This window comes from Dermacentor andersoni, chromosome 10 (genome assembly GCF_023375885.2).
Source record: "Dermacentor andersoni chromosome 10, qqDerAnde1_hic_scaffold, whole genome shotgun sequence".
In the NCBI taxonomy this organism is placed as follows: Eukaryota; Metazoa; Arthropoda; class Arachnida; order Ixodida; family Ixodidae; genus Dermacentor; species Dermacentor andersoni.
In genome coordinates, this window is record NC_092823.1 from 58517706 (window position 1) to 58543024 (window position 25319).

General features: G+C 43.4%; 1 protein-coding gene and 1 long non-coding RNA gene across 2 annotated transcripts in view; one reads left to right on the top strand and one right to left on the bottom strand.

Annotated features, from left to right (window-relative positions):
- LOC126543448 (uncharacterized) overlaps window positions 1–25319 on the top strand; it is a 58858-nt gene that overhangs the window by 9578 nt on the left and 23961 nt on the right. Inside the window, exons 2-4 of the mRNA XM_050190567.3 lie at window positions 12888–13068; window positions 14431–14632; window positions 19007–19338. Coding sequence (XP_050046524.2) covers window positions 12888–13068; window positions 14431–14632; window positions 19007–19338 — 715 coding nt within the window. The remainder of the gene's footprint in view (window positions 1–12887; window positions 13069–14430; window positions 14633–19006; window positions 19339–25319) is intronic.
- LOC129380667 (uncharacterized) overlaps window positions 20967–25319 on the bottom strand; it is a 45870-nt gene continuing 41517 nt past the window's right edge. The window contains exon 3 of the long non-coding RNA XR_008608851.2: window positions 20967–21237. This is a non-coding gene — a long non-coding RNA (uncharacterized lncRNA). The remainder of the gene's footprint in view (window positions 21238–25319) is intronic.

The window sequence follows — 25319 nt, forward strand, 5'->3', positions numbered from 1 at the left end:
TCAAGTGACTAATATTGTATCACGAAACCTGTATGACATCGACGGCATGACGAGAGTCGGATGACGAAGCTGCAGTGGCGATGATCGCCCGACCACGACGGTTTCACGACGAAGGTCCGACAATGAAACCATGACAGCGACTTTGAGACGATCACGGCATGACGACTGTGACATAATTACGCTTGAATAACGACAAAATACTTACAATAAAATTATGAAGAAATGCTTATGTTCATTCAATGAGGGAGGGCGGTATGTGCGACGAGGGCATGATGGAAATGTCATTAAGTTACTGAAGTGATAACAATGATAAAACGACCGCGTGACGATGACGAAATGACCACGAATACGTGACGGCGATGGCATGCAGATCGGGTGACGAGGGTGGGATGACAAAGCTGGAAATACAACGACACAACGATCACGACAGCACTAGGACTCCAAACACATATGTAGTGGCCCAAACTACTAAACAACTGAGACTACTGGGTCGTTGTTGGAGTGACGACAACAGCGTGATTAGTGAGATCATTAAGCTGGAAAGGTGACCATTGCACGACCATGGCAGCATCACTATGGCGGTGCGACAACGAATGGAGCACAGCTGTATGACAGCAATGGCTTGACGATGAAGGCAAGGGGAGTGTCAGATGACAAAGTTGGAATTACGGTGATGCAACGAAAAGTTTCTCATGCAAATTCTGTGATTTCTCTAAAACAAATGCGATAGCGTATCCTTCATCCTTTTTTTCGTCGCAGTAACTTACAGGCCCATTGAACGGCAGTGAGTAAGGGGGTACGTTTCTCCAGAACACAAAGTAAGCCAGCACCAAACAAAAATGTAACAAAGCAAGGCTTACAAATAGTAAAGGGGAACAGCAGTGTACAAAGATACAAAAGAGCGTATTTAAGTCCTGTAAAAAAGTTCCGCGCTGTGACATGGATGTAATGCGGTTCGGAAGCTTGTTCTAATCTACATAAGCGCGAGGCAGTGATGATGAGGTACGTGTCTGCGTTATGCATGTATGCGCATGTAACTCAGCGTGCTGTGAAGGTGTCATGCGCACATGGATCATGCGCACAGGTGTTGTCATGCGCACAGGTGTTGTCATGCGCACAGGTGTTGTCATGCGCACAGGTTTCCGTGTACACAGGTTTCCGTGTACACAGGTTTCCGTGCACACAGGTTTCCGTGCACACAGGTTTCCGTGCACACAGGTTTCCGTGCACGCAGGTTTCCGTGCACGCAGGTTTCCGTGCACGCAGGTTTCCGTGCACGCAGGTTTCCGTGCACGCAGGTTTCCGTGCACACAGGTTTCCGTGCACACAGGTTTCCGTGCACACAGGTTTCCGTGCACACAGGTTTCCGTGCACACAGGTTTCCGTGCACACAGGTTTCCGTGCACACAGGTTTCCGTGCACACAGGTTTCCGTGCACACAGGTGTCATGCACAGAGGTGTCATGGGCGACATGCGCAGAGATGCATAAGTCCGCAGCCTCTTTATGCTTATGGTTCAATCTCTTGAATATGCAAAAGCCAGCAACATAACTTGCGTTATTTATGCAGCCCCCTCCTCATACGAATGACGAATGCGAAGGTTGTGGGATTGTTCCCCACCTGCGGCAAGTTGCTTTTCATCCACTTTCATTTCCATTATTTTTTGTTCGTTTATTTTATTCAATAAGCACACGTAATTTACCCTATGTTGACCTTGGTGTCAGTGTGTGTTGGCTTTTTATATGGCTAACAAAAATCGGACCCCTCGAATAAACGCACTTCTCGTTTTTTCTTAATTCAGGTAATTATAGAGAGGGTCCTACTTATTTTAGATGAATCTGGCTTCTCTACTCTGAACAACTTCGAACATTCTGATAAGGTGCACTTAATATGGTGACCATGTGGATGAAGCGAATTCGAACCGCCGACGAACCTAGCTTAGTTGTGCCAATTGCCGTACTTTGCAATATGTGCAAAGCGAGTTCCTACGCCGATATTCGATGCACTTCGAAGCTTTACAAAAGATTTTCTACATGCGTAGCCTAGAAAGTTCACGTGTAAGGCGAACTTTAAAATATTTTTACGATGGGATTTTACAAAGTCTGGCATTATTAATCGAATAGTTAAACATTGAGTTAGTTTAGAAGATCATGGCATCGTGCATCAGTGAAAGCAGCCAAACAGAAGCTCTTTACGCTTGTGGCCTAATACCTTGAATATGCAAAAGCCAGCCACATAACTCGCGTTATTTATGCAGCCCATCTTCAAAAATGTCGTAGATGCCGCACAACTGTCTTCAGGCAGTCGATCCATCACGGAGACTGTACGCAGGTTTTCAGAAGTCAGTCACCGTTCGCAAGAGTAGACACAGTGTCATTGTGAAGCCGGCAGCAGTAACCATGATACCACAGCAGAACAAATATTAAAAGGGACACATTGAACACTACCAGTTCGCCTTATTTGTTCAGCCCCACAAGCATCTATGAATCTTTGAGCTTTGCTTTTCATAATGATACAATTTATTGAAAGATGGTGCGCGTACAGCCTTGCTGCCACGTCGAGCTGGAGCTGTTGTGATCATGATCTAGCTATTTGGAAGCACAAAAAATCATAGCTTCACTGACCTACTGTAGTATGAAGACATAAGTAAAAAGTAACAGATGAACGCATGGCTTGAAACACTTGCAACGAAGTCTAAACGGCCGCCGTATGTCTGTTGCCCATGGAGAGCTAAATTACTGGGCCCTGCTCACATCTTCTGGAACCTCGCTAGTCTTATGAGCGAGGTTCTCATCAAATTATCTTATCGGTCTCATCAAATTATCGGTCTCATCAAATTATCGGTCTCATCAAATTATCGGTCTCATCAAATTATCGGTCTCATCAAATTATCGGTCTCATCAAATTATCGGTCTCATCAAATTATCGGTCTCATCAAATTATCGGTCTCATCAAATTATCGGTCTCATCAAATTATCGGTCTCATCAAATTATCGGTCTCATCAAATTATCGGTCTCATCAAATTATCGGTCTCATCAAATTATCGGTCTCATCAAATTATCGGTCTCATCAAATTATCGGTCTCATCAAATTATCGGTCTCATCAAATTATCGGTCTCATCAAATTATCGGTCTCATCAAATTATCGGTCTCATCAAATTATCGGTCTCATCAAATTATCGGTCTCATCAAATTATCGGTCTCATCAAATTATCGGTCTCATCAAATTATCGGTCTCATCAAATTATCGGTCTCATCAAATTATCGGTCTCATCAAATTATCGGTCTCATCAAATTATCGGTCTCATCAAATTATCGGTCTCATCAAATTATCGGTCTCATCAAATTATCGGTCTCATCAAATTATCGGTCTCATCAAATTATCGGTCTCATCAAATTATCGGTCTCATCAAATTATCGGTCTCATCAAATTATCGGTCTCATCAAATTATCGGTCTCATCAAATTATCGGTCTCATCAAATTATCGGTCTCATCAAATTATCGGTCTCATCAAATTATCGGTCTCATCAAATTATCGGTCTCATCAAATTATCGGTCTCATCAAATTATCGGTCTCATCAAATTATCGGTTTCATGCCGGCGCAGAAGCGCGAAGTTCTGCTTTCCCCTTATCGGCAAACAGAACTCAGTGCCCGTGGTGTCCTGTCCTCTTCTTTGTCCGTGTTTTTTTACATTACAGCGGCTTGAATACATATTAACCAACTCGCCCAAGAAGAAGTTTCGAGTTACTTTTTTAGTAGAGTAGGCCTTTTTGCGTGTAATTTTTTTTCCCTCAACCAAGTGTGGTGGGTCACATTGGGCATTCTGTGGGCCGTTCAAGACGTACGGGCTTTTCCCTTCGGAAGGGGCCAGTACCGCCTGAGGTCAGCGCATTTTTTTGGCGTCTTCGAGCCATCCTGAGGGCATGTAAAGTGTTTGTAACATTTTACGCTTGGCATTGCGGCTCCAGGTCAGGTAGGGTTGCGGTTTTACTACGTGTGCTCTGTCAGGCCCACACACCCCCTGATTTGCCTCACACAAGGTCGACGAATACGAAGCGTGACACGGCTCAGCTGACCGATGTTTGGTGGAAGTGTCGCCTAAATGAGGGCCTTGACTGCTCCTGGTATTCAAAGAGCGCAAACGCAAGAAATTGTTGTTGTCCCTGAGGATGGTGTGGGGGTTAAAGACTGCGTCATGAGGCTACTGGAGAAAAGACCGAAGTATAGTCACGAGCCTGTGCTTGTTACCCACGAACTTTTGGCAATGAAATGGCAGATAGCCAAAAAGCCCCTAATGAAGACCACGACAGGTGCCTACTGGAAGGACTCAACGCCCCTTTAAGAACCGCTGGTATGAACTGTGCAAACCTACATGGCCAAACCAATCCGATCATGTTTTTTTTATAAAGAACAGTTTGACCCTAATGCAGCCCGACAAAGAAGCACCATTCGTGGTGCTTTCCGCAGGTGCTTATAGCGATAAGGCACAGGAAGTTGCGAAAAAGTACTTTGTTCCCGTAAACCTGAAAGTTTCAAAGTGAAAAGCTGCAGCTTTGTGCAGAGAATACCAACTGACAAAACGAGCCGAGGCAATCACTGATTCTAAGTGGGACACGCTTAGTGTATTCCTTACGTCGAAGTAGCATAAAGAAAGCATTTCATTCAGAACAATTGTAGACGATAAGGCCGCTTTGCAGCTGCGTGTAAGTTAGTTTCTTAAGAAACAATTTAATATACCCCGAGTGGAGCACCCTTTTGCTACAAGTTCATTATATGTCATTTCCCCTCCTGCAAAACAGCGATCCGATTGCAATTGCCTTGTCAGCTGAAGTGGAAGATATGTTTTAATTTCTACTCCAGCAAGGAAGTGTGCGCTTCCGTTCAGGAGTGTACAGAGTATAACGGTGGGGTGGTATTCCCGAGCTAATTGGGCACGTCTATAGATAATTTCTTGACACTACTGAAGTTTTACCTTCAATCTCATTTATCTGTTTAGGAATGTGTGTCTATATGAAACACGGGCATTTGTACCTGGTCATGCGTTGGTCCTATGCCCTGCAATATATTCCAGTCTTCTTTTTACCGCGATTTACTATCTGTTTCCTACGAACCAAATTTTCTGGAAAGTTTTATATGCTGATGATATTTTTATTCCTTTAAATAGGAACTGCGTGGTTGGTTTTACCCTTTCTATTGAACACATGTTAGCCGCTTTTCGGCAACATGGTAAAGGGCATGCTATTTACTGATGGAAGCCCATTCCAAGGTTCAATCCAGTTTTTAGACATCTTAATATTATTAAGCAAAATCACGTTGGTTGGTCGTAGATCCCTGGGATGCGAAAAGCTCTCATGCCATACGATTCGGCTAATTCAAAGCTTGTTAAAAGAGGAATTGTCACACTATGCATGGAATACGCACTCATGAAATACTGTCCAGATATGACGCAGGCTTGTTTTGAGAAAGCTCATTACTGTGAGCTATCCGTGCTTGGTCTTGAAAGCTGTCTCGGAGATTCTGCTGAAAAAGGCAAGGGGCCCCGACCTATTGCCATCATCTCAGTCCGAAAAGAGATAAGGGTGTAAGTAGACCCTTATGTGCATTGGATGTCCCACAACATGAAGAAGGTCGCCAGTAGGTACGTTGTACGAATGGTTTTTTAGGCACCGCACGAGCTAGAAGGCTTGTGGCCACGCATAGTTTGCAAAAGAAGGAAGAGTTGATTGCCAGAAGAAACACACCTGGCCTTATGTTAAATGCGCCACGGTGTCGTCTATATAATACGGCGGTTGTGTGGGAAAGCCCATATACGTAGGTCAAACCGGGAGCTGCGTTAAAGACCAAGCACGGAAGAAGGAAGCGTCAATTGGTAACAAAGGAAATGCGCATCTGCCTGAGCATTGCAGGGACTGCAAGTGTAAAGCATGGTTTCGTAAGTGTAAGATTCTAGGCAGAAGTATGGTTACTACTGCTCATGAACTTTTGGAAGCGTATCACGGAATGAAAAGAGGCACAGATTGCGTTAGCGACACGGCGATCTGCTCTTTTGGTAGTGAGACACGCCTTTTTGAATATCCCTTTTCTTCGCCATGTAGAATACATACGCATGCGCCATACTGAGTGTATATATTACATCGTATTTTTCTGGGGTTAACCAAATAAACCAGTTTGAGTTAGCACCCATGGTCGCCTGTCCTCTTCGTGCGTGTTCCTTTGAGCTACAACGGCTTCAATACATGACGACACATCTTCATTCAACTTTGGAGCAGACAGATTCGATTCCATGGGCATGCTCGTTGACAGCTAGGGACAATCCACGTATCCAGTCAATGCACTTGCGGTTACGGGACGATCCCAGATGCAATCCTAGTATAAATTGATGTTCCTAGTTACGCGTACCCTGAAAAATTCTACCTTTTCTTTAATGTAAACAAAAATCTCGAGCCACCATTGTGGTGTAGTGCTTTTTGACGCTCGTTTAAAGCAAGAGTCGGAGACATAACTAGAATGCACGCGCAGTTTTCATAATTAAGAATATAAAAGGCCTCAATGTGAGTGCTCCAACTTTTTATCATAGGTAAGTGCCCACAGGGTTGTAATAACGTGATTCCGTAATAAATCAAGCATCTGCCGCGCAAATACTGATTTTATCTCATCTAATCTTCCCATAAAAATAACCTAACTACATAGTTAGACTACAAAAAAGACCTGCTCATTTATTTCTGGCAAACATGGCGATTACTTCTACGTAACAAAAATAAATATTTCGTTTTTTCTGAAGCTACTACGACACTACGTAGCATAGACCATTTTTGCAATTTCATAAATGCCAGCAATAAAATAACAAAGATCTTTGACGCCTGAAAACATGGACTTATATTTCACATATATTACCGAACCACATGCGGTTCAAAGGCATCAAAAGTAATAAAGGCGCATTTTAGTCATCAACACTTCCACGTGCCTTACGTCTATTGGATAAATTTACTGAGCGCATAGTTGAAAAACTAACTCCCCAAAATTCGGCAGCCGCTTTATCCGCATTTCAAAAGTTACCTTGCTATTATTTTTCTCTATTATTGTTAAATCCTTAGTGCGGTACAGTATCCTAATGTTTTCCTTCTTATAATGTCTATTTGTTCATATATGTGTTTTCAACATTAGTGCTTCTTCGCGCTGGTTGCTTGGTAGTTATATATTGATATAGCTTTCATTTTGTCATTTTCGATGGTGTTTCTTTTACTTCTGTTTATGGGTTCAATCTTCGCTAGTAATACGTTATTTTTTCAATCTCCTTTTGTTTTTTGTTGGGTTTCTAACAGCGGTGTAATATTGGAGTTATGCTGTATTTTTCGCTGGTGGTGTTCCCGGTTGCTCCCATGGTTGACATCTTTTCTTATCTTTGTGTGCATTTTCTTAAGTTTTACCTTATTTTGTACAGCTTGTAGTCAACTGTCCTTACACAATGCCCCATAAAGATGCCTGTAAGGCATTTCTCAACCCCAAAACAAATTCATGTTTTTCTAAAGAAGCATTTTCATTCGTAGAATATCATTGACAATGTGTGTCCAACCTGTGTCATGCTACCAGCTAATTCATAAAGAAGGTCATAGTATCGCCCGAAAGGCGAAGCATCGATTGCCATAGGTAAATAGTGTTCCAGTTGCTTGCCATACACGTTGCTGTTATTCACTAGGTTCACTAGTGACGCATGATGTGACGTTATCTTTGTGAGGTTGTTTCCAATGAGGTGCGTGCGATAATCATTACATGGGTCCAATGTTATTTTGGTATAAGAATACACCCAGTGCTCTCGTAGTATATTTTGTAGACTGCCTCATCTCTACCTACTTTGGTTTCTCGCACCCCGCAGGGATGTCTGCGTCAGCAGGCGTTTGGTGTGTTGCGACACCACTTACTCGAGCACATGAGGGTTGCACCCTCCCGCGTCCAAACGTGCGCGGATTAGCCGTGTTTTGGGAAAAGGGTATCCTGGGGTCGAGCTGGTGCTGAGTGTTTGGTTCTTTAAGGACCCTTGGGTCTGAAAAACCAGATAAACCAGTGCGAATAATTTCACCGTTCCCTGTTTCGAAGATTCTAGCGGTAGGTTTTGGTACAGGTTATAAGGCACCGAGGATGGCAAGTGGAGATCTTGGAGCTCCGCAACAAGATACAGTACGAAAAGCTACCCAATCAGTAACCCAACCCAAGCAAGCAGTAACCCCCCCCCGTACTATGAGTACCACCCATGGCGTTGGCACAGATGATGATCTGTTGGAGATTTCTGAAGTTTATTTCATGGAAGGATTAATTGGGCTGATCCTCATGAGCGTTAAATCAAGATGAGGCGTGACAGCAAGGATATACAAACCAAGCACCTGATACAGACATTCGGCTCAAGTGTTCTGCCCGGGACTATAGAAGCCGGGTACATCAAGCTCCGAGTTAGGCGATACGTGCCAAATCGCCTGAGATGTTTCAAATGCCAACGTCTCTGCCACAGTTAACCGAGCTGCCGAGGCCACCAAACCTTTGCGAAATGCAGTTCTCATGAACATACCTCTGAATCTGGCGAGAACACCATCAACTGCGTAAGCAATGATGGCAAGCACGCTACGTACTCATGGTTGTGCCCATCCTGGAAGAAAGAAATGAAGTTGTGACAATAAAATTAAAGGAAAACACAACTCCCCACAAGGCACACAGACAGGTATCCTACCTGTTCAAGAACACGTTTGCCGATGTGACGAATCAAGGGGCGGCGATACAACGGCTTACAGCGGCTGTCCGGCCCACACGCAATGAGCTGGTGATGACGCCATCCGGCTCCCGGAGACTACAGCTAGCGCTGTTCCGCCAACCCAGAAAACGGGACCATCAACCTCCGGACCGGTGGCTTCGTAGGTCTCGTCCAACGTGGCGAGGCCATCACGTCAAACGCAGCGGTCGGAAGATCGCGTGTTCAGCGCCTCGCAGGAGGCGATGAACACAATTGCCACACGGCGCCATCAGCGCCTAAGGAGCAGCGATACTCTCGCGATCGCTCCAAAAAAACAAACCTCCCGTCACGACGCCTGGAAAGGGCGCGTGAGCTAATCTGCGTCTCTTAAGCTCGCATCACAAGAAACATTTATCATAATGCAAGCAAATATACTACAATGGAATGTTAGAAGACTCATTCATAACCTTGGCGATATTAGAGAACACCTACAAAAACGTAATTCAAAGTTGCTGTGTTCAAGAGACACATTTGAAACACACACACTAATTTTCTTTGCCATTACACCATTTTGCAAAACAGCGTGACCACGCTAACGCCTGCGGCGGTGTTGCAATAGTTGCGGACAAGTCCAGCTTGTCAACACGTCGCCCTTCAGGGACGCCCTTTGAGGAAATGACAGTTAGGGCAATCCTTTTTAATAAACCAGTCACTGCGTGTTCTATATATATCTCCGGAAAAGCGATTTCTATAACCTAATTAATCAGCTTCCTGACCCTTACATACTCGCGGGTGAATTTAATGCCCACAAGACGATGTTGGGTCATTCGTGATGTGACGCCAGAAGTCGATTTATTGAAAATTTTCTTCTGAACTCTAGTGCCTGCCTGTTCACTAAGGAGCCAACGTATTGTACTGTCCAACGGAACACGTATTCAGGGATAGATCTAGCAATTGGCTCTTGTCCTCTTCTCCCTCACCTACAATGGAACGTCATCAATAAACCATTCGGAAGTGACCACTTTGCTTTAACTTTAAACCTGACAACGCTGCATGAGAACCCTCCGCATGTTCCTGGATGGAAATTATCATCGGCGTACTGAAAGCATATTAAAGATCGTCCTACCTACTACGAGATTTAATAAATAATTTTACGATAGATGATGCTGTTGCATATTTTACGGCTTTTATTATTGATGCAGCCGAAAATGTTATCCCGCAAACGAATGGTTCTTCACTTACAAGACGTGTCCGCTTGTGAAACGAATACAGTAGAGAAGCGCTAAAGAGGCAGAACAATGCATGGGACGCATTGCGTAGATCGCCAAATGCCTAAAGTATAATTTAGCCTAAGAAATTAAATCACAGGGGAGACGGACACCACGTCTGGCAAAGAGAAAGCAGGGTGAGCTTCCTCTACGGAATTAATTCATACACGCATGAGGCGAATGTGTGGAATGGCTTGAGAAAGCTAAAAGGGCAGCAAATCCGTCCGTTGCCTCTGGCGAACGACCAAAGGAATACCTTGCAAGACCAGGCAGGCTCTCTTGGGGAGCACTTTGAGCGTGTGTCAAGCTCAATCCCCAATTCTCCATCCTTAAAATACAACCAAATAGAAAACCTTAACAAAACGAACCGTATAAGTGTTCATTCAGTATTGCCGTGTTGAAAGCAGTCTTGCTGTCATACAAGAGCACTGCATCGGTACCTGACAGTCATGTGTGCAGTGTGCAAGTTTTTGAGCATGTCATACAAGTTACACTACTCGCACTATTCAACACAGTTTGCGCTGCCAGATACCTTAAATCCAATAGAAAGAAGCGATTGCGGTCCTTGTTTTAAAGCAGGATAAAGACCCTTTCTTTGCGGAAAATTATCGCCCGATAGCTCTTACAAGTTGCGTGTGTATGTTTGTGAAAAAATGATTAATCGTAGACTCATAAATTGCCTTGAACTCAACAATATATTTTATCCCTATCAGTGTACCTTCAGAGAAGGGCGTTCCGCAACTGATGATCTTGCGCGTTGTGAAGGGTATAGCCGCGATGCAGTTGTACGTAAACAGTTTTTCTTATCGATATTCCTCGATATGGAGAAGGCGTTTCACACAATGTGGAGTTTTGTGGTCTTGCGAGACTTCTCAGAAATGAGCATCCATGGAAATATGCTAAATGTAATTGAAAACGATTTGTTGAATCATATCTTCCGGCTGAAAATCGGCAACGTAATGTCGCACCTTTTACGCCAGAAACTGATGTACCCCAGGGAGGCGCGCTGAGCTACACGCGCTTTGTCGTGAAGATGAACGCGCTTCATGCTTCATTACGACCAGCCATTTTTATTTCCGTCTATATGGTCGACATTCAAATAGGCTTCATATCCTGTAACCTCGCCGTATTCGAACGACAGGTACACCAGGTCTTCAACAAAGTGTCCAAGTGTGCAGACAAAAACGGATTTATAATGAACCCCCACAAAAGATCTTGCGTTCTTTTTAAAAGAAAGAGAGGGCTGTTCCAGATCCATGTGTTAATCTGTGCGCATACAAATACCTGCCAACGAAGAGCATAAATATCTAGGTATTATACTTGACTTCAGGTTTGCTTTCAATCCACTCATTAAATATATTAAAGAAAATTGTCTCTAAACATAGAACCTACTAAAAAGTCTATCCCACAAAAAATAGGGTAGCAACAAGAAGTGTTTGATGAATATTTATATGAGCCTAATTTGATCACGATGGGACTATGGTGCTGTCGTATATAAGTCTGCCGCTTCGAGCGGCAGACTTCCCATTCTTCGAGTACCGCTTAATGCATCCAACCAAGCTGTACCTCCTTGAGAGTGGTAGGGGGTAGAATATGACATATCCTTTCTAGAAGTTACAAAGCACACCACAGAGGCCAAAATTCGAATGGATCTTCTTGAACTCAGTACAAGCACGCCTGCAGAGTTCTACAGAGATGCTTCGAAGTCAAATGCCGGGGTGTCCTATGCAGCAGTCAGCCTATTCTTCTCAGAATCTAATGTGCTGCTTCCGAAAATAATTATCTTTTGGGCAGAGGCCAACGCACTATTATCGGCTGTGAAGCATATAACGAAATCAAAACTCCAAAAACAGTTATATTGACAGAATCCGTAAGCGTCGTGAAGGCCTCGATGTCTCTCCGTAAGCGCAAGAATCCAGTAAATAATGAACCCTACTTGTGTAAAGCGCATCCATCTAATCAGCGTATCATTATATGATGGGTACCTGGCCATTGGGACAACAAGGTTAACGTTCTGGCGGGCGAGATGGCCACGTCGATTGCATCGCATGCTGTTAATCCTACCACTGCTGTCCCTGTCAGAGATCTGAAGCCTTTCTTACGAATGAAACTGTGAAACCAGTGGCAACACATGTGGCACGCAGATAGAAAAAAAAATGATCGGCGCGTGATAAAGCCGCAGTTACGTTGTTGGCCCTCCGTTTCAATATAGCGGCGACCAATCTCCTCTTCTGTCGTCTTAGAATAGGACAGATTTAGCACTCATAATTTTCATAATCTCAACCTGTGGTAGATGTGGTGAGAGGCTTAGCGCTTTTCACATCCTCCTGGTGCCGGCAGGCAAATGCGGAGAGAAACATTTTCTCTTGAATACTGCTATTCTATCCTTCACCCGGCTAGGTTTGTTGATCAAGAACCGCCCTTTAGCGTCAAAGCACTCCTCAGTTGTTTTAATGATATTAGCCTGCATGTTGTATGTAAGTCCGTTAAATTCGTAGCGCATCCTCTTTCCGGAGGATGCCGCTGTGATAATTCCTTTGTATAACACATGCCTCCGTGCCTTTGGGTTTGAATGGCTCTAACGAGGCAGTAGTGCTGTAGCGAATTCTAGCATGGGTGACCTATTTTGTATATCATATCACTCTTTCGCAAAGCATCTTAATGCTCATATTAGACGTCATTTGTGATCGCCTTAATCTTATTATACATAGATTTTACGCACCATAGAACGATTATTTTTAAGGTCCCTTTACAGCCACGTCACATCAACATCATAGGACACATAACTATACTACGAACTGATTACCACGGGCATGGCGCTCTTTGGCGATACCTGGCCCCTGCGTCATTAAGCATGAAACATTCATTCATTCATTCATTCATTTGGCTTCTCGCAGGCTGGTGAAACAAACGAAATTTCGCAGCAACTTGATTCGCCTGCGCAACCCGACAGCGAGCGGTCGCAACGGAATACCAATCAAGGGCCTCTGAGGAGTCCACCTAATACTTCCTCATCGGGAAATCAAGAGCAGACTAGCGATACTGCGAGGGGAAGGAGTGAGAACGTGCATGAACAAAGTAAGTAGTATTTACACGGTCACTCCTCTGTGATGACACGACAGAAAAAAAGCCACCCAATACTGAAGCAGATTGGCTATGGCATTGTACCGCTTAGCCCGGGGCCGCGGATTTCATCCCTGCGACGTTGGAAGCGTATCAATAAAATAGTGTGAATGTTAAAAAGCCCCAGTTAGCTAGAATTATTACGCCTCGCCCTCCCACTATGGCTTGCCTCCTATTTGTATTGTGGGTGTCACGTGTAATGCCCATAATGAAATTATCAAGACTCCAAATGTTTGCCTTCCTGGCTTGAGAGCTGTGAAACCGAAGGTGTCTGATGGCCTCAAGACCCGCTATAGTTGGAAAAATCGCCCATGATGATGGCATTGTTGTTCTCCGGATAAAGAAAAGATCAATTAGCAATTTTTACGTTGCTGTGTATAGACAAGCCACTAGAAATCTTTCAGATGTCCCTAAGGATTATTTCACAAGTGAAAAAAAAAAACACCACGTAGATTAAGACAGGTGAAAACATTATTCCCCATTGCCGAACATTAGATTGGCATGTTCTCTATTCGAAATATCTTCAAGCCCGAGACGAGTGCACTGTGGCCTGGCCACTGAACTGTGTAGAGGGTAAGTGATAAAAGTTTTGGGCCTTTTTAAGAACAAAGCACCAAAGTTTCACATAATGGATTTTTTTTTTCTTTCTGTCACTGCAACAGTGTAGACGCAACGGTCAGATAGAAGGGCAGTATGGATGGAAACTAACACATAACGATCGATCGCACAAAAATGCAGAATACACCAATATGACCATTAATATAAACCATAGCGGAACCCCTCTAGAAAATTATTTGTTTTAATAAAGGAACGATGCTCTTGTAGACACATAAAAGTTTCAGGGCGTGTTCGTCGATGACTTTCCACTACTGTAGATTTTCAGGACACACTTGTGGTCGTGCGAGAGGTTGCGGACATCTGAATGGTTTGGTGGACAGCTTTCCTCTTCAAAGCAGCGTCTCCTCCTCTTGCTTTGGCGGGCGAGGAGTATGCTGGCGCCTTCGCCAACGATGCTGTCGCCACTACACTGAGCAAACACCTAACAAAAAACCCATTTTCTTATACCTATTTTACAGCTCCACATGTCATCGATAACATATTTTGCTCTTTACTTAATTAGGTAGTAGAACACACTACGAAGATATCGCTAGCAAAATATAATTGCCTTAAGGCCCGTCTTTCCTATAAAACTTAGAACAAATTTAAAGAGTTCGGCTGTTCGCTTACATAAATATACCTGCCAATGATTTTTGAAAAGTTTGTTTCTCAAGAAAGGTACCAAATATGCAATTTCTGAAGCGCTCCCTCCTGTTGCAGGCTTGGGTGTCGCGTCAAATGAACATGGTGCTACACCAGAACCACTGCCTTCTTTTTCCGACGCCGTCGAGTCTCCTTCCCGCCAAGCTTCTCAAGTAACACAGCCGTCGTATGAGGACAGCACCGCTCTTCCCGCAGCTAACGCAGCTGCAAACGCGGCTGTCCACACGTCAAGCATATTGCCGGCCCTAGAGCAAGTGCGGTACGTAGACTCTACAGCAATATAATTGATCTTTAGAGAACTTTGCAGGGCATAGGAATAACTGATGTTAAAACAAGCCTGAATTCCGACCATGTCTTACAAAGGTTTGAATGTGGAAAAATTTTTATTGCGTCATTCATAAGCACTTCTAGGATCCTAAAAATGGCCTTGGTGCTGAAATTGTAGCGAGCTGTGAATTACTAACGATAAATCGATAGTGATCGTGCATATCTTATTTTGTTCGGGAATGGTTGCGCACTCCGATCTGGAAATCTGCTGCTCTTTGACCCCGGATAGCTCTTATTTGCCTTTCTTATTTATTACATGCGGAATGTACAACACGTTTCAGCCATTGAGGGTCGTATTGATAATGTAAGTCAATAATAGCACCTAGACATGAAAAGACCAGCAGTAGTGTTTGTTATTCCATTGTACCGGAATAACACTCTCAATAGAAATTCATCAATCATATAGAAACCAAAAAGACAAAGAATATAAGCGTACAGAAACACATATGTGAATGCTCCGCTGGCCAACTGAACACGCCTTTTTAATGTTCCCAAAGTTTGCGTTGACGCACTTATTAACTCATCATAACAGCTGCCTTTCAAGCAAAGGTCTACGCATAGAAAATGTTAATTTTAGCATAATTTAAAACCACCCTGTTATCTTTGGTTCACTTGTTAAGTTGTTCAGTTCAATTCAAATTTCAGTTTATTTCCATAAGAATGCAGAAAGTCTAGAACGAAAATTTTCCACTTCACAGATTTACGCCGCCTGTGCAAGGCATACACCAAGCAGAATAAGTACAGTCATACAGAACTGACTGAACGCGAAGTATTCAGTGACAGAGCACCTCAAACTATACACCTTGCGCTTTCCGGCCGTTATTCAACCTCCTCATCAACAGACATGGACAGCCGCAGGCTGCTCCATCGGGAGCACTAGGGCTAGCAGAAGGAGAGCGCCTTTTCACTGCAGGGTCATCACAGCCGTTCTCACCTGTCCCCATGTTCAGTTCGCAAACAATAGATATAGTAGACAGGTGCTGTTAAAGTTAAAGCATCTTTTTCTGTTGCGGCGTATGATATTGTGATAGAATTATATCGCGCGCGATTTGATGAAAGGCACCGTAATGACGACTGCAGAAATCTATTATCGTATTCAAGTACTTCACATGTAGACTGAATGAGTGACCTTCTTAAAATTTTCGCTTACTTAAACAAAAATCATGTCGAAATACGAGTGACATCGTCAACATTACGTATTCAGCTCAGTCGTCTAGATGTTTTTACTTTAACCTCACACCACGACTTGTATACGATTTTTGGGATTTTATTACCCTGTCTATTGTTTTCCAAGTTTCGCTAAACATTCGGCGAGACTTATGCAGAATAAAAGAAAGTGAAATAAAATATTTGTATCTGCATCGTGCAGGAATAGCAGCATTGTGTATGTGAACATAATTTACATCGCTTAACGGTTGTAGCTGCTTGAATCTTGGGGTGCTGTTCGCCTGACCTAGCTCGCTTAAATTGCAATATGTGCAAATAGGCATCCCAATGACAACAGGCCTAAGAGCACTGCAGGGCCTATTATTGTTTTTGATGGCAGTACACCCAACCTCCGAAGCTTGTTTCCCCCTAACAATTTAAATGTTTACCGGATTTCCCTACATTTTTGCGAGATATGATAGGTCAGTTTTTCAACATGCTTTGTGTAAAAATACGTTTTGTCATGCAAGCCGACGGCAAATACCTTGGTCAAATTCATTTTAATATTATATATGAAATATTAAAATAAAAAGTTACTTCACTGAAACTGAAATGATGCAGTATTGGAGGTTGTCAGGCTGACAACATACTTTCACTTGAAGTCCTCATACTTACAGTAGAGTACGTCCGCATGCTTATACTTTGCTTTCCGTACAAAAGAAGGATTACGTGGAACCTTTTCTGATATTGGACAGGAAATGGGTGCCCAGCCTTTCATAACGGAATACGCGTGACCACGCAGTGTGCGACTTTACGACACCTTTGTTAAATTGTGAAACATGTGCAATGAGTTTTCTCGTTTGCTGGGTACCGGTGCAGCGCACCCACAATTACGTGCTTAAGGTCGTATACAGTAGACGTTTATGGTGCGAAAATACGTGACCATTTTCATTACCTTTCCTGCAAGCGAAAACTCGCCCTAGCACGTCAAAACTGCTATTTCTGTCGAGGTTGCAGTGTCCTTCGCCACTTCGTGTTAAATTTTAATATACGCATGTACTGATTCTCAGCGCAGCGACCGTGCTATTGTGCTTAATGCTGGGTGTTTGTCTGCTGACACTACGGTTCAGATATCAACAGCACAACGGCAACAGCAATAGTTCATTAATGATCAAAAGGCACCCTTACGTTGTAGTTTACTTGGCAAAATGCCCTTACTACACTGCAAGACGACCATTAGTCATACTTAGCATGTTCACGTGGGCATTACTTGTTGCACCAGGAATGCAAACACGCCTTCGTGGTAGCAGCTCTACATATCGGTCGTCGCGGCATCGAGGCATTGGTTTCTCCTTAATGGAAAAATTCATTTTATTTACGAGAAGTAGCCCCTTTACCTAAAGCGGGCTACATATCTCTAGATGTATGAAAATATTCCTGTGTTGGTGGCACTGGTTGTTCGACAATATCGCTCCCACTTATAATGAGAACGACGCCGTCGGATAGGAATTAGCGCAACGACTATTTCTTTCAGAGGGCTGCCGCCGTCCGTGCACGGTGATATTGTTTTGCGCTGGTAATAAAATTCTGACAGAATTCATCACAAGGAAAATTTTCGAGTGATCACTTACGTTGCGAGTGCATAACCTGTAACACCGAAGCTGTTGAGGCTACTTCCTCTAGGATCGTATCCATGTGTTAACACAAAACTATCATCACGAATGGCGCCAGCATTCACGTCTTCCACAGCTGGCTGGTTGGCGCACCTCAACGCTAGCACGTGAACGCGCATGTGCCACTGCAGCCACGTGCGTCACTGTCATAAATTATTTAAATAATGAATTATGAAACACAAGGACGTAACACATTTCACAGCGAATTACAACGATGCCTTAAAGGCTAGTTACCCAGGATTGTGTCCGTGTGGAGAAACAAAACTCCCCAAACGTGGGCCTATCCCGAAGATACTGAAATTCCGGGGTGACCCGTGGTGGAGATGCAGCAGGCGTTAAGCACTCACCATATCTGCGAATCCCGAAGGTAGTGCAGTGCCGGGCAGCCCTAAGGCGGATGTGAAACCGGCGTGAAAAACTGCCCATTTCTTGACTAATCTGGAAGATAGTCCAATATCGCGCCGACTCGCGGCGGAGAGGAAGCAGGCGTTAAGCACTGGTCATTCATGCACCGATGTCTCAGATTGTACAATGCTGGGCTGAACCAAGGCGGAGGTTCACTTCGCCATAGAGGGGCCTACATACAGAGCTCCGCTGTCATCATTCTTCACAGAGTGGACGGCCACTAAGCTATTATTGTGAAGTCATTTCTTCACATTATGTAGCGTTATTTTTTCATAACGACTATGCTTTAATTTACATCCAGTGTCCACTAGATACTGTCGCGGACAGATGCTGCGATATGTGGGTCTCCTCGTGAAATAAAGGTGTTGCTGCGCCTAAGTAAGGATCCAGAAAAATTTTTTAAATACTTGTGAGGTGCTCAAATGAAGCCACTGATGATCGTCTGACAGCCAGGATGGCTATAGGCCAGAAGATGAGTGGTTATACCATGCAAGTTTAAAATGTGTGCGTTTCCTATAGGCTGTCTGTATACGCCTAGCGATGCTTAAGGCTCATTTGCACTATATACGCCAACACGAGACAGATTTTGGTCTGCCAACTGTCGGCAACAGCGTTTTTCCTTCCTGTCGGCGCCTCTGTCACGCTGCACCGACACCGACAATCTGCCGACGCTTGGCTGATAGCTCGGCGTCAGTAGATTGTGAGAGAGGCGCCGACAGGAAGGAAAAAACTTTTCGCCGACCGTCAGCTGTCCGAAATCCGTGTCGCGTTGGCGTATTGATCAGCCTTTAGCGGCTGGCTTCAGGCGTGAAGAGTACGCAAGCGTGCTTTTACCATTTACGGGCTGCTTAAAGAACCTGCAGTGGTCAGCATTGTTTCAGTCAATACATCGTCTCTCAGCCAAACTGACCACGGGGCGATGAAGAATTTACCAATAGGTGGCTTCCAACTTTCAGCTTCATAGCCATTTCTGCAGAATAAAATAAACTAATGTCGAAGGCTCTGCTTTTTGCCACTGCAAATGCTTGAAGCAACGTCTTGCCTGCCACACTTCGTTCACTAATTTCCTTTTGTTGCTCCAGGTCAGCGTATAGGTTTCCTCTCCAGGGCCCAGACAGTTCACGGGAGAGAAACGTAAGCGGCGCCTATGAAGCACCGGATGATGGTGCGCTTTCTCCACAGCCAGCGACAGAGGTCGACGCCTCGGACGCCACTGAAAACGCACGAAGGCGCGTCGTAAGACCAAGTTTGGAACGCTTGGTTGGCGCACATACACGAAGGATGAGGCTCGGCCAGCAATACGAAGCAAGCATAAGGGTGCGCGTTCCTCCAGACCTCGAAGTCTTGGAACAAGGGCCCTGCCGATTTACGCTAATACTTGCCAATGACGAAGCCGGAGTGCCGGAAGGAACACGTAAGGAGCGGAAAAACCAACCAATTGCATTAACAATCTGCCAGAAATTTAGCAATGTTTAACTACTTTACAAAGTTCGATAGCCGTGAATGATGCTGTGTGCGCGCTTTTTTGTTTCATTAGCATAAGCTATACGCCCTTCCGAGAGGCAATAAAGGAAACTAAACTGCATTGCGCAGGATTCGCGCCTAATTCTACGTTCCTAGTTCTATAATAATGGCAAGTCATGGATATGCATGCGAACATATTTTGAGCACTTTTCCAACGCCTCATCGTTTGGTATCTGCATAATGCCTATTTCAGCATATTAAACAACAGGCACACATTAAATAATGATCAATGTATATAACACACCAATATATTTGGAGTGTGCGCGTATTATCATCAAACGATGCAAAACGTATGACAGAATTCTATAAAATACGTCTACCTACAGTACATTGTCATAATTTGGTAACCCCTCCCCCCCTACACTATGCTCCTCCTAGACTTTGGGGTAAACTGAATAAATAAATATTCTAGTATATGCCACATAAGTTCCACAAACACCCAATAGTATTTCAGTAATGAGCAAATCATGTTATGGAATGAGGGCAATGCAACTTATTGAAATACCAGCTCAAATTAAATAACACACATATTCTAATTACTTTATTTAGTAATTTCTAAAGTGCCTCCTTTTCCAGCACGAACAATTTGCCTAGTGTGATTATTCTAGCTGACGAATCTGCCGTTCAGTCACAAATATCGCGTTACAGAACACGTTCTCATAGAGCTGCAATCGTGCTCGCAGTACCAAGAAAACGTAATTGTGACTTTTCACAAACGTCTGAAGCATAGCGCACCCGATACTGGATAGAAGAGCGACACCAAGCACAAACGCGCACATCATACAAACTATCAATGAAATCTTTTGCGGAATCGAAACCTACATATACCCTCACCCAATGGATGCGTAATAGAACATGTGCCTAGAAGCATACCAACAAAAATATCGCAACGTGTAGGGCACCTTGCTCATGAATAACGTTTATCTCATGCGCAAATATTGCTAGAATATTTTTCAAAATAAGATGGATGATTTCCTGACACATGTTTTTCCACGGATGGTTGTGTTCTGCTTAAATGATTAGCTTGCCCAATTTGCTCACGCTTTTACCCAGAAACACAATATTGTTAGAGAGGTCGGAAGTTGCATGTTCTGCAGCGAACTGCACGAAAACCATGCAAATGCTCCTTTTTGAAGCGGAGTTTGTATGCTTGTATTGGCTGAAAATTTTCGATGGCATTGTTTTGCTGGTCACGCGGAAAAAAAAAACCCAAAGGAGAGCACTTGCGGTAAATGGTGGTTTGATGAGTTGACAGCTGTGCCGGCGCTGGAGCGTCACTCATTATCAAGGATTCCATACCATAAGTAGCCAACGAGCAAAGATACCAAGGAGAAGACAGGGGGAAAGTACTTGTACTTACTAATAGAAATAGTATAAAAGTAATGAAATTATTTATAAAATTAGGTACAAGTAATTTTTCTTCAGTTGTCCTTGGTGTCTTTGTTTGTTGGCTTCTTATATGTTGAATAAAAATCGAACCCTCGGTTAACCCCTTTTTCTTCTCGTAGCAAGGATTCTCGTTGCGTAGGCGCGCTTACGCCACGCGAGCTACTAATCAGAGCCATTTCGCTTCCGCCGGGGAGGGAAATGTCGTGAAAGTATTGCGCGAGAGGTACGCCGGCTTTGTTTGGGTTCAGTTCGTACCCGCAACACAGATGGGACGGCCACGCACCGTGTGTTCCCTCGAGTAACTGGCAGCCTTCGACGAGCGACGGCGAGAACTCGTCCGAGAAATGGCTCGCCGTGGGCGCATCTGTCCAGCCATTAGAGCCGCCTAAGCACAGTAAATCTGAAAGCACCAAAAAGAAAGAGATTGTGAGCCTGCTCTGTTCTTCCCGCCAAGACTTGTTAATTTATTTTGGCTTGAGAACGCAACAGTAATATTGCTACGTTCTGCAACTATATTTTCATGAACATTGACGAATGTATGAATTAATTGCCGATTTTCTACTTGGCATTTTGGCACGCTAACGTGTCTCATTTTCGGCGAGTTCGCTTTAGCACTCGTTCCCCTACCTATTCAGTGATATCGTTTGGACAACCAGTGTAACAGACCTATCGCATGTTGCCTCAAAGCTATATTGACTAGATGTTTGCACGATTTTGAAAGCCTAATTAAAGCACATCTTTAGAGTGTCAGTCTTGCCAACTTTACGCTCAAATAAACGAAATCAGTTGCTTGAGAATGCAAGGTTTATAAAACCAACAAGTTTGATAGGCATAAAAACAAACTTCGAGCATAAACCCGCATGCCACAGCCACTTGGCATTTCAAAAGTGATTTACACCCGACTCGGATTCTATTCTATAACATGCAAAACTCACATAGGATTACGTAGTAAGCTCAATATTGTCGCATAGATCGCAATAGCATTTGAAGTTTATAGGCAGGACTTTATCCAGGCAGTATGGCTGTTAGTCCTTTCCTATTATTAAAACCAAGAGCATAACGTTAACATATTTTGGCACTGTCCGAAACTCTGCGTACGAAGATTTCAGCAGCTACCTCCTTTTGGCATTATAGCTGTTCTTTTCTTAGATAGCCGTAATTGACTTCAAAAAAAAAAAAAAAAACCCGGACAAAGCCAAATTAGGGATTGAGTAGGCATGTTGATTGCTAAATAACGTGCTGCTTGGCACTTCTTGATTTCTTTTATTGAACTGATGTTTGTGTGGTGGACACTGCAAAAAAATGCTACTTGCCAATATGAGGCGTGTCCCATTTATATCCAATTTCTTTATGCCTTCATTACGCTGTTGCTTCGTGGTAAACCGCCATCAATTCGAATGAGCATATAAGTCATGTAACTTGCGCTGATATCGCACAACAATAAAATCTTGTGAATCATCTCATTCTGCAACACAATCCGAATAATCCCGCCATGCTCCAGTCATTGCTTCATCTTCAAAATTTCGTTTTCATGAATCTTTATGACAAATATATGATGTGTGGCATAAGAAGCGGGGTTCGCTTGAAAGCCAAAGCATTGACAGGTATAGCGAAGTAATAAACTATGCACAAAGAAAGGTTCGTCTTTTATTGGAAGTGTATATTAGAGTAAACACTCGCTTAGTAAATTTACAAGTGCGATGTTTTACGCGCGCAGAGCTAGATGAATATCTCTCACTCGGTTACCAGCGACACTCGCTCTCACATTGCTGGGAGGATCGAGTGCAAAAGAACACAAGATTAAATATTCCTTCCGGTTTCTCACTTCAACGTGTCTTCTGAACTTGAAAATACGCACTCTCTAGCGCTAAGCGTGCAAAGGGACCACGCACATGACGTCCGGAGCCATATCGACTCAATAATGGTTTCTACTTCGTGCAGATTACTTGCAATAAAGGGCTTGTCGAAAACGCATGCTCTCCGGCACAAGGAAGACCACGTGCAGTTTCTTCAGGGCTAGAGAAAGCAGTACGTGGCACTTACACTTTCCCCTTTCACCCATTGCGAGCTTGAAATCTATACTGCGCGTTCACTTCCCCTTTACCGCCGCTCCTGCGGTACATGCTTGATCACGTGACCTCCAAGATTACTTGCGCGGGAAGATGACGTCCATCAAGACATCAGCCTTCCTAGCTCAGCCTCGCAGGCTTTCCCTCGCAGCCACGGTATACGGCATGTGGGGCTGGATAGAGCCCGTTCACACGTAGACTTTACAAGTAACATCACGGTGACGGCAAAAATTCACCTGGAGTTTCGCTATAATTGCGACCGTACGAAGCCAACAGCTACTGAAGTCAAAGAAAGCATATTGATAGCATGTTCTTTTATAGTTAAAATATACAAACGATAACACCAAAGTGAATAAAAAAAGACAATAATGCAATTCACCCGTTGACGGCGATGAAACTCGCTCTTCACAACGCATGCTTTGCTCTAATAATTGAGCTAGGGTGACAGCTGCTTACACGTTTACACTCCTGGGTATCTGTTTATGGGTACTAGTTCTAGTGAGAGGAGCGTAAGCCAGTAGCAGTCATGAGCCTGACGCTGAGTGTGGAACATCAGCCTGACAAACGGCGCCACGTAGTACATAAAATTTAGGAATAGGCAGATGATGAATTAATGTTTGTGAAAACAAGCCGATACAACAAAGAATGAAAAAAGCAGGAATGGATGAAGGCCTGGTTTTCGTTATTAATTTTATTCTTTTGGCCTATTTTCATGAGTATTCAATACCAACGCACCCGGTTTACACATATATTGACCAATAACCTTTTTACGGCACCTTGATACTTCATGTAGGGATTTGTCTGCCTGATTCTTGCTTGACTACAACATTGTGATGATGGTCGAGCTTATGACAAGACAACAGACGAGAAGCTGCCTACAAGCGACAAACAGAGCCCATGACAGGATCTCGAACATCACAATCGGAATTTCAAGCCCCTGGCAAGGGGTCAAGTCATTCATTTGCTTTCTTCTCTTGTCATGAAATGGGAATGTTGGTGACTTATTTAGGTACACTCGTGTGCACGAAGCTTCCATTGGGTATTCTGGTCACCATCATCATGGTGTGCTCTAAACAGTGAGATTCAGCATTTCAAAAATTTTTCTTGCGGTTTGACCCTCAGAATTATTGTCGGTCTCTCTACCAAATTATTTCCAGTGGCCGCCCGGTGTCGGCTGCTTGCGGAGAAACTACGCCTCCACAGCATTGTTACTGATATTTCACGAAAGTGCATTTAAATGTTATCGAATCTTAAGAAGAGATAAATATTTATGCAAACATTTACAGAAACTTCGAGAGTAACATAATTTAGCCATGCTGAGCAACACTAAAGGTCTCCAAATTCTTTCTAAAGAAAGGTAAAGAATACTACGCAATAAAATGTTGTCGCATTCGATAAGCTCTCAATGAAAAAAGCGTTTGTAAGTGATAGTAGTACGTTTTGATCACAAGAAAGTATGATTACTTAAACGAGTTGGTGGAGTGGACTCAAAAACTGACAGAAAAACATGCAGTAAAATCTTAACTGCATATAATTTATTGAAGGACAGATTAAATGTATCTTCAAAAATAATGATATAATCAATACGTTTCGTCAGGATAGCTGAACGTACCAAAGAAAATATCCGAGATATCCGAGAGCGAATTTTCATTCTGTATGCACTACTCATGCAAGACGGCTAAGATAGCGCTTGTAACTTAACCGCATAGCTTAGGTTTGAACTTTCATTATCATTGTAATTTTAGAAAATGAGTAAAGTTACTTTTGATCACCCTGTATGGGCCATTCGCCCCGAGTGTTATCTACAGCATGATAACGGCATATTGTTCATGACGCACGAGGAACAAAGAACCTGTCTGGCGATTTTAGTTGCAGAATTATTAGGGTTAGATATCTTTCAATTTGTTCAATAGCCCTTTAATTTCGTTTTATTTTATTTATACATACTTCAGCCTCAATGAGACTATTGCAAAAATGGGATGAACAACAAACATACAGCATTTATAAACAAGCTTGCGTGAATTGTTTCAGTGGTAGCGAACGGATTTTGACCGGTAATGAACTCCATACTTGAATTGTTGATGGAAAAAAACTGTGTATAAAGGAATCAGTGCGGGCAAAAAAAAAAGGTGAGCTATTTAGAGCATGGTGACTCGTACGTACGTGAGAGTTTGGAAAAGGTCAAGTGGTTATCTAAAGAGAGGCGAGGAGGATTGATTAACGCGTGAAGGAACTTTAGGCATTCAACTTTGCGACGCACTACATAAGGAGCGAGACCAAGGAGGGTAAGAGAGTTAGACGGCGAAAATTCCTTGTCATATCTCCTACAAGCAAAACGCAATGCCTTTTTGCACTGATTCTAGTTTTTTGACATCAGTGTTTGTATAGGTTCCATGCAACGCAGCCATATACG